The sequence below is a fragment of the Orycteropus afer genome, unplaced genomic scaffold (genome assembly GCF_000298275.1).
Source record: "Orycteropus afer afer isolate SDZICR_OR568_19922 unplaced genomic scaffold, OryAfe1.0 scaffold00130, whole genome shotgun sequence".
In the NCBI taxonomy this organism is placed as follows: Eukaryota; Metazoa; Chordata; class Mammalia; order Tubulidentata; family Orycteropodidae; genus Orycteropus; species Orycteropus afer.
Window position 1 is genome coordinate 3,633,703 of NW_006921717.1, and position 9,049 is coordinate 3,642,751.

Here is a 9,049-nt window from a genome sequence, read left to right on the forward strand (position 1 = left end):
ACCAGCTGCAGCTCCTGCCCGGTGCAGAAGGCGCGGATCTGACACAGGTAGGTCATGACGATGAGTTTGTCAGGCACCGACAGAAGCACCATGTCCGCCGGCTCCAGCAGCCGCGACACGCCCAGGGCCGCGAAGCCATCGAAGGCCTAGGAAGGGCGCGTGAGGGGTCAGCGGGGCCGCAGGCCTATCTCTGCTGAAGAGGGTCCCAGCGGCTCCCACGCCTGCGTTTGCCTAGCGACGACTACACCCTCGGGTTAGGGGATGCCACCAACAGGCCCGCCCTCGCGTTCCCTAGCAACTGCGCATGGTCCACTCGGTGACCAATGGGTGCTTTTGGAAAAACCGTCTATGGAAAATGTGCTTTCAAACAGAATAAACGCCGAAAAACAAAAAGCTAAGGACAAGGAACAACCCAACATCCCAAAGGGTAAAAGTGGCAAACCTTCCAAAACCCACGGCTGGACCCCGCGGCCTGCAGAACCCTCTCCTACAGGACCAGCAGACCCCAAATCTCTGACCCGTCCTGGCTCCCTCCCCATCTCACCTGTTTATTGTTCTCTTTGATGTTGAGGGCGTCCAGAGAGGAATAGTCGCTGCAGATAAAGGGCCAGTCAGGGTCAAGGGCCCTGCTGGCTGGATCCCCGCTGCCCATTCTGCAAGCTCCCCCCTTCACTCCCACCCCCACCCCACCCCACCCCACACAGCTCACATCTTGTCCGGGTGGAATCGGTGCAGGATCGCGCAGAAGGCCAAACCGTTGCGCCAGGATGTGGTGAAGTTGGTGATGCGGATGCCACGGTAGCCAGCGGTGACTTCCTGGCACCACTCCAGCAGGGACTGGCTGGAACTGACCAGGGCAGGTGGTGCCTGGGGACACAGAGGTGGGCTCAGGGAATGTGTCTGTCAGACATGTGCCCTCTGCCCTCTGGGGAAGCTCAGGCCTGGCATCAGCAGCCCCAGCTCTGGGTTTGCAGGGGTCATCAGAGACTACTGGCTACAGCCCTGGGGCCTGGGCGTTATCTGCCGAGGTCACCATAAAGATCCGTGGCCCCCACGCAAGATCAGAAGTCACCAGCAGCCATACATCAGGGCCAGCCCAGAAAACTAGCATAGGGATCTCCAGCTGCATCTGGCCCAGAGAAGGCGGGGAGGGGGGAGAGCCCCAGCATCCTGAGGGAAGGGGGAGGGGGCTCCTTGCTGAGCCCCCCGGCCCACCCCATCCCAGGTGACCAAGTGGGTCAATGCACAGCCGCTGTTTGCTCAGCCTCAGGTTAGTGGGAAGCAGCATACGGGGCCCTCGGCGGCCCCCATCCCTACCTGGCTGCCCCGCAGCCTCCTGTCCTCTTCAGGCTCCTCTGAGCAGGAGGCGCCCAAGGGCTTGGGCACCCCAGCCCCTGCCCCATTGGCCACCTGCCCTTCAACCAGGCTGGCCTCTGGGGGGCTTCTCTCAGCTTCTTGTCCCTTCTCGGGCCCCAAGATCTGAGCCTCTGCTTCCTGGTCCTCAAAAATTCCAGATATGTTCTCTGAGGCCCCTAAAACTTGGGTGTCTGCTTCCTGGGTCCCTAAGGGCCCGGATTTGGCTTCTGAGAGCTCCAGTACCCCAGCCTCTGGCTCTGGGACCCTCCAAGCTTTATCTTCTGTCTCCTGGACCCCCCCAGTCTCTGCCTCTGCTTCCTGGGACCCTAGAACTTCATGTCTAGTGACTGCAGCTATGAAAGCCTCATGTTTGGTTTCTAGAGTCCCCCAAACCCCAGACTGTGCCTCCTGGAGCCCCAAAACCTCAGCTTCAGCCTCCTCAGCCTCTGAAATTCTTGTCTCCCGAGTCCTCAGTCTTTCATCATCTACCATGACAGCTTCTGTCCTTGGGACCTCGGGACCTCCTCCCTCTGCCTCCTGGGCCCCCAGTATCTTAGACTCTGCTGTCTCAGCTTCAGTCCCTTGGGCCCTTGAACCCTCACCTGCTACTTCCTGGGTCCCCAGTATCTCAGTTTCTGCTGTCCCAGTCTCCATCCCTGGGACCCCCAAACCCTTTACCTCTGCCTCCTGGACCCCTAGTATCTTAGACTCTGCTGTTACTGCCTCTGAAACCCTATTTCCTATCTCCTGGGTCCCTAGTATGTCAGCCTCTGTCCCTGGTATCCCTGAAGCCCCCACCTCTGTCTCCTGAGACCCCAGTACCTCAGCCTCTGTACTTCTAGCCTCTGTCTCCTGTTCCCCTGAAACCCCCACCTCTGTCTCCTGGGACCCCAATACTTCAGCCTCTGTACTTCCAGCCTCTGTCCCCTGTACCCTTGAAGCTCGCACCTCTGCCTCCTGGGACCCCAATACCTCAGCCTCTGTACTTCTAGCCTCTGTCCCCTGTTCCCCTGAAGCCCCCACCTCTGTCTCCTGGGACCCCAATACTTCAGCCACTGTGCTTCCAGCCTCTGTCCCCTGTACCCTTGAAGCTCGCACCTCTGCCTCCTGGGACCCCAATACCTCAGCTTCTGTACTTCCAGCCTCTGTCCCCTGTTCCCCTGAAGCCCCCACCTCTGTCTCCTGGGACCCCAATACTTCAGCCTCTGTGCTTCCAGCCTCTGTCCCCTGTTCCCTTGAAGCCCCCATCTCTGTCTCCTGGTACCCCAATACCTCAGACTGTACTACCTCAGCTTCTATTCTCAGTACTCCTGAACCTCCAGATAGCTCCTGGGTCCCCAATATCTCAGACTCTGCTGTCCTAGCCTCCGTCCTCAGAGCTTCTAAAACTCCTGCTGCTGTCTCCTGGGTCCCCAATACCTCTACCTCTGCCGTCCCAGCAGCCTCTGACCCCAGGACCCCTGAACTCACTCCCTCTGTCTTCTGGGTCCCCAATAGCTCCAACTCTGCTGTCCCAGCAGCCTCTGACCCCAGGACCCCTGAACTCACTCCCTCTGTCTTCTGGGTCCCCAATAGCTCCAACTCTGCTGTCCCAGCAGCTTCTGACCCCAGGACCCTCGAATCCCCAGCTTCTGTCTCCCAGACCCCCACAGCCCTAGACACCACCCCCTGGTCAGCGGCTGGTGGGGCCCACTGGCTCCTGCTCACCTGGGGCCTGGTGCTTGCGGCTCCAACAGAAGGGTCCTGTTCCAGGCCTGTCCCCCCAACACTAGGGGCTCCACTGCTCACCTCTGCACCCTCTCCCTCCGAGCCTGCAGCAGCCCTGACCTCCTGGAGGTCAACGTGATGCCTGGGGTGCCCTGCAGGTTCTGCTGGAGGTGAGCTCAGGCCTGTAGGCGCCTCATCCCTGGTCCTGACCCCCAGCCTCCCCTGAGATCCCCTTGGAGGAGCCTCAGGAGGTGCCCTGAATCTTGCCTCGGCCTTCGTCCCAGCGGCCTCTGGTCCCTTAGTGTCCGTATGGTTCACCGGGGACCTGTGCTCAGCACCAGCTTGACTGATGTGTGAGCTCGCTGCGGTCTCCCCAGCTCCCACCCCTGGCTGCCTTGTGAGAACCTCTCCAACTCCCGACTTGCGCTCGGTCTGCACCCCACTGGCCTCTGGCCTCTCCCCAGTGTCCTCCTCCTTAGCTTTGGGGTTCTGCTCCCCTGAAGAGTCTATGGAGACTCCATCACCAATGCTCGGGCCCAGCCTGGCTCCCTGGGCCTCCGGCCCTTCCTGAGGCCTTGCTCGGGCCTGGGTCTCCCCAGCACAACCCACTCCTGCCGGGGAAGCCTCTGAGGCTTCGAGGGCCTTATCGTCTCCCTGGGGGACTGGGGCCTGGGGGGCATCGGGGCTTTTCCGGAACCGGGGGGCTGGGGTGGGGGCCGCATCCTGGCCTGGCTGACTTGAGGACCTGAGGAGAGAGCAGGATGGGGTGTTGGGGAACTCACTGGGCCCTCAGTGTCAGCTTCACCCCCCACCCCTCAGACTGCAGGGCTCTGGAGAGGCAGGGGTGGGGTGTGGCTTCCTAACAGTGAGCAACTGATAGGGTACAAGGGTGAAGCCAATCCCCATGCTCACCACGTCTCCAGTGGGGTTCCTGGGGGCCTGGGGGCTTCAGGCCCCCCCCGGCCCCCTGTTACAGCTGCCTCTGAGCCCTGGTCCCGGGAGGCCCTGGCAGGGGGCGCAGGGACACTCACAGGGGCTGGGCTGGTATCCTCAGCATTAGGGGGGCTGACAGCTGGGAAGGAAGAAAGAGGGGGTGCTGAGGCCGGGGTCCCATGACCGAGGCCCACCCTGGACCCCTCCCAGCCTGGCCCTCACCTGGCTGCTGAGGCTGGACCTGGTTCCCCTCTTCTTCCTCATGATGTGTTTTCAGCTCCCGAGAGGTATCTGGGATGGGGGGCAATGGGGCAGAGTCAGCGAGGGGCAGGGCCCTGCCAGTTTGCCCCCCTTCCCCCAGACGCTGGACCTACCTGGGAAACACCTGGGCCTCAGGGCACCGCCCCGGCCTATGAAAAGAAACAGGCCCACAGGAGAAAAAGAAAGAGAAGCGTATGGCAGAGAGGAAAAGGCCTTAACAAGCTGAAGGGAGGGATATGGAAGCCAGCCACCCACCCGCAGAGAGCTGGGAATGAGGGCGGAAGTGGAGGCCAGGGGCCCCCAGGACTCCACTAAGGACCCAGGCCCCCACAGGACAAAGGGCCAGGTTTGGACAGAGTGCTGGGCTGATTGGGCGTGTTTGTGCTGGCCCCGCCCAACACAGCATGTGGCATGTGGCCTAGGACAGCGCCTCTCCCCCCACCCCACCCCACGCCGTGGTCTACGGTGGGCTCCTGGCTCACCTGGATGGGAGACCTGGGCCCGGGCCTCAGGGACGCCCGGGCCGTTAGCCTCCTCGTCACTCTCAGCAAAGTCTTCCAAGTTGCCCACGTCACTGGGCTTCACACTCATGAGGCTTGCCAGACTCTGCATGTCATCGTCCCTGAGAGTCAGAGGTCAGGGGTGAGGGCCGCGGTCAGAGGTCGCGGGCACAGGGCCGAGGGCGGGCAGGGCGGCACTCACGTGGCGCGGCCCTCCCGCAGCAGCACCCCCGAGAGGGTGAGGCTCAGCTCAGCATGCACCACCTTCACCGACTTGGGCTTCAGCCGCAGCCGCAGGGGAACCTGGGTGGGCACGGGCCCCGCGTGGCGGGCCAGGTCCACCTCGGCCGAGGCCAGTATCTTCCGCTGTCCTTTGCACTCCTGTGGACCAGGAGGAAGGGTGGGCGAGGCGTGTCCGGACTGCTCCAGCAGAGCCCCGTCTACCCCAGGCCACCCGGCCACTCACATTCTCAATGACAAACGTCCACTCTTTGGCCTCGTACTGGTCCACATGGGGGTCCTGGACAGTGCAGAGAGGAGACTTCCCTTGGCTCGGTGGGGCGTGGTTGGGCGTGCACCCATGGTGTTCCTGCTTCCAGGGGTGTTCCCAGCCCCTCCTGACCCCAGCTGTCCCGTCTATTAAATGTTACCTCCTCTCAGGAGAACCCCCAGCCACTCCTACTGAGTAGCACCCCTCCCCCGCCCCGAGATGCTTGGTCTCACCCTCTGTTCTATCCTGACGGCTACTCTACCAGGAGACCCCGTGGCCGGGGGGGACTGCAAACCCTGCCCATCCTCATCTGTGCTGCAGGCCGGGGCTCACCCTGTAGAGGGTCACTGCGATGTCCACGTTTTCAGGCACCATCCATACCACAGTGCCCCGGTACGGGTTCTGGATGCCCGGCTGCCAGCTGTGGGCCTACAATGGACAGGCTGAGCTCCCTGCTCACGCCCCTACCCCGTGCCCTTATCCCCTGCCCTGACCCCATCTCCCTCTCCCCTCCTTGGATTCTGATCTGACCCACTCCCCCCTGCAGCCCTCACCTGCCTTCCCTGCCAGCCCCACACCTGACCCAAAGCCCAGCTCACGTCCTCCCACCTTGGAGCACATGCGGCGGTTCCTTCGGGTCCACACCACCACCAGCTTGTCCGGCTGCCTGGGGAGGGGGCAGGGAGGGGGCGTTCAGTCAGACCCCAGCCTCCCTGCTCCTCCTCCCCCTCCCCTAACTCCCTTGGGGTCTTCCTTCTGCCCGGGTCCCCCTCCCCCATGGGACTACTTAGGGAGACCCTTATCTAGGGCCACAGGGTGGAGGGTGGGGCTGCCAAGTTGGGGTGGAGCCCGGGGCAGAAGGGCAAAGGCCTCAACAGCGTGGGCCCCGATAATTACACAGAGAAGGAGATGGAAACATAGCAAAAAGCCAGCAGGAGACAGACACACAGACCCAGGGACAGACTCACAGAAAGAAATCTGTCAGTCAAACGTATCTGTGAAGTGCCCACTCAACCCAGCCCAGGTCTGGTGACAACACAGCACAGCAGAGAGGAGGACCCTGGGGGTGGGGACTCCCTCCCAGGGCTTCGGGCTGGCGGTGGGGGAAGGGTGCCAGTGAGAAGGATCATCAGTTAGCAAGTTCCCTTCTCTGAGCAGTAATAAGCATTAGGGCAGTCACAGAGCTGGTGCCCAGAGAACTGCTGGAGTCTCCTTGGGGCTGGGTGCGGTCTGGGGCTGCGGCCTCTCCGAACACACATGACGGCATGCATCGGGGAGTCATGGGCCTGTGAGGATCTGGGGACGAGGACTTCAGACCGAGGGACTACGAGTGCAAGGGACGGGGTTGGGGGAGAGGTAGCAGGACAGCCTGTCATCCCACAACTGCCCCTACTGCAGCCTCCTGAACCCAGAGCCCAGGTTGGTGCTTTCCTGGGAGATGATGACAGCAGAGCCCAGGGCCACTGACCCCCTGGGATCAGAGAAGCCTTCTAAGAGCTGACATCTAAACTGGACAGCGTATGCCAGGTGCACTCAGAGGAGAGGCAGAGAGACACGAGGAAATGGACGGAAAGGCAGAGGAACAAGCCAGCGGACAAGGCCAAGGCCATGGAGCCGACACGTGGCCTGACCAGGTTAGAGTTCAGAGGCTCCAACTGATGCCCAGGAATAGGGCAGCATAGGCCTCTCCTGGTATGTTCCAGCCCCATGCCAGGATGCTGGGGTTGCCCGCTCATTGCCCCCTGGAAGCTGAGCCCCCGAGGATGCTCAGAGGCTGGGGGCCTGGCCTGGAGCCTTCTGGCCTGGAGCCAGGCTCCCCTCTCCAACCCCAAACTGCAGGCGATAGCCCAGCAAGGGTAGCCATGGGGCCTTCCCAGAAAGGGGAAGTGACCAGGAGGTGCCTAGGGGAGGGCGGAGCCTGGCTGGGCAGCCTGACTCAGGCTGGGCACACCCTCGTGGAAAGCTGCAACCTGGGCAGGGGCAGCTTCCTGGCCTGGGCTCCCAGCTGAGAAGCCCAGGAGGCCCTGCCCATCACTGGTGACTCAGACGCGTTGACATTGCCTGTACCCTCAGCCTGCTCTCCCAGAGCAGTCTCCCTAGCATCACCCTGGATGCTGGGGCAGAAGCCAGAGGCCAGGGTTCAAGTCCCGGCCCTGCACTGTGTGACTCCAGCCAGCTCTGACCTCTCTGGGCCTCTTCCAAGAACAGCATGGGCAAGACCAGGGATGTGGCAGTTGCCCAAGGGACCTCCTGCTCACTTTCTCCTCCTTGGCCCCTGAGTTCTCTTCCTGCCCTGGCCCTTCCCCTCAGGAGCCTAAATTTAGCCCCGCCTGGCGGATGAGGCCCCCACAGCTGTGCCCTAATCCCGCCAAGGGAAGCTGACACCAGCAAGCACATATATTTAGGGTGTGACGCAGGGGTGGCAGCTGCGGTGGGGGCATGTGAATGGGCCCTTCGCAGTCTAGGCCGGGCCTGCACCCCCTCACATAGCTGCCCCCCAGCCCACCACCCTTCCTTCCCCAGGACCTCTTCTCCGGGACCTACAATCTCCCAGGCCCTCGGCCCCTTTAAGCCAGCTCCCGCCTCCCTCCTCGTCCCTCTCACACTCAGTTTCCCCTTTTAAGGACATTTTCAAGAGGTTTCCAGCCTCCCAGGGCCCTGTCTGGCTGAAGGGGGGGGGCAGCCCTCTGGCTCAACAAGTGAGCAGAGGAGAAGGGGACGACCTGCTTGTTCCCAGTGGACGAAGGTCCATGGAGGGTCCTGTCCCAGCCCAGCCACCTGCAGACCTGCTCCCCTTTCTGATGCCACCCTGAACCATCTTGCTTGCTGGCTGGAGGCATGTGGCCTCCCTGCCCCAAGCCCTAAACGCAGTGGAGGAGAGTTGGGCCCACATGGAATTCTCAGGCCTCACTTCCCCACAGCTGCCTGCACCCCCCAATTCCAGGGGGTCCCGCAAGTTGCAGGGGCATTTTAAATTGGCACTTGGGACACCAGGGCCCCACACTGGGGCGGGGCCCCCTCTGGCCATTGGCTGGGCGCCGGATTCTCTGGGTCCCTGGATGGGGTCCCAGCCCTGAGTGTCCCCTAGGTCTCCCCTACTCACCATTTCTTAGTACACTCCACCACCAGCTCGTGGTAACAGGCCACAAACTGGAACTTAGCGGCCCGTTTGCCCACGCGCTGCAGGCGCTTCCACACCGAGGTCATGGTCCCTGCCGTCCGCTCCTCAGGCTCGGGGCTTCCACTGGCCCTCGACCACTGGCCCGGCCCGGGTCCCCATGGCCTCCGGGGCTCCTCTCCGAGCCGCCGGCCCCGTCCGTGAGATGTCCGTGACCCGGACCCGGGGTCGCCGGGTGGTCGGCCGAGTCGGCGGGGTCCTGCGAGGCGGGTCGGGTCGCGAGAGCGCACAGCGGCGAGCGCGCCGCTTCCTGGAGCCGCACCCCCGACGGAAGGCGGGCGGGGCTCCGGCGGGGCGGGGGCCGGCGAGCGGAGGCGGGGCGCCGCGGCTTCCGGGGCCTCGCGCCCCGACCATGGTGGGGCGCCCAGGCGGTGAGGACGCGCCAGCGGGCAGGGGCGCGCGGGCCCAGGGCAGGCAACCGGCCACTTGGTGCCGCCCTCGGAGCGCTACCCGGCCGCCTCCCTTCCTGCCGCTGCCCAGCAGGGTGGCCCCATTTCAAGGCTGGGGGAGCAGAGACCCAGAAAGGGTAAGGGACTTGCCCAGGGTCACAAAGCAAGTCTGCGCCAGGGCCAACTGCCCGGGGCTCTGGGGTCAGACTCCTGCTGCCCCCCGCGTCTTAGCCAG

The 9,049-nt window shown here is 63.2% G+C and overlaps 1 protein-coding gene across 1 annotated transcript in view; it reads right to left on the bottom strand.

The window, feature by feature from the left end:
• The window catches only part of EHBP1L1 (EH domain binding protein 1 like 1), a 16,365-nt gene extending 7,911 nt beyond the window's left edge, over nt 1-8,454 (bottom strand). Inside the window, exons 1-13 of the mRNA XM_007944968.1 lie at nt 8,351-8,454; nt 5,857-5,914; nt 5,581-5,676; nt 5,224-5,277; nt 4,960-5,138; nt 4,740-4,879; nt 4,219-4,287; nt 3,976-4,135; nt 2,530-3,808; nt 1,318-2,304; nt 710-867; nt 545-593; nt 3-146 (exon numbers count right to left, since the gene is read on the bottom strand). Coding sequence (XP_007943159.1) covers nt 3-146; nt 545-593; nt 710-867; nt 1,318-2,304; nt 2,530-3,808; nt 3,976-4,135; nt 4,219-4,287; nt 4,740-4,879; nt 4,960-5,138; nt 5,224-5,277; nt 5,581-5,676; nt 5,857-5,914; nt 8,351-8,454 — 3,477 coding nt within the window. The remainder of the gene's footprint in view (nt 1-2; nt 147-544; nt 594-709; nt 868-1,317; nt 2,305-2,529; nt 3,809-3,975; nt 4,136-4,218; nt 4,288-4,739; nt 4,880-4,959; nt 5,139-5,223; nt 5,278-5,580; nt 5,677-5,856; nt 5,915-8,350) is intronic.
• Nucleotides 8,455-9,049: the final 595 nt, after the last annotated feature.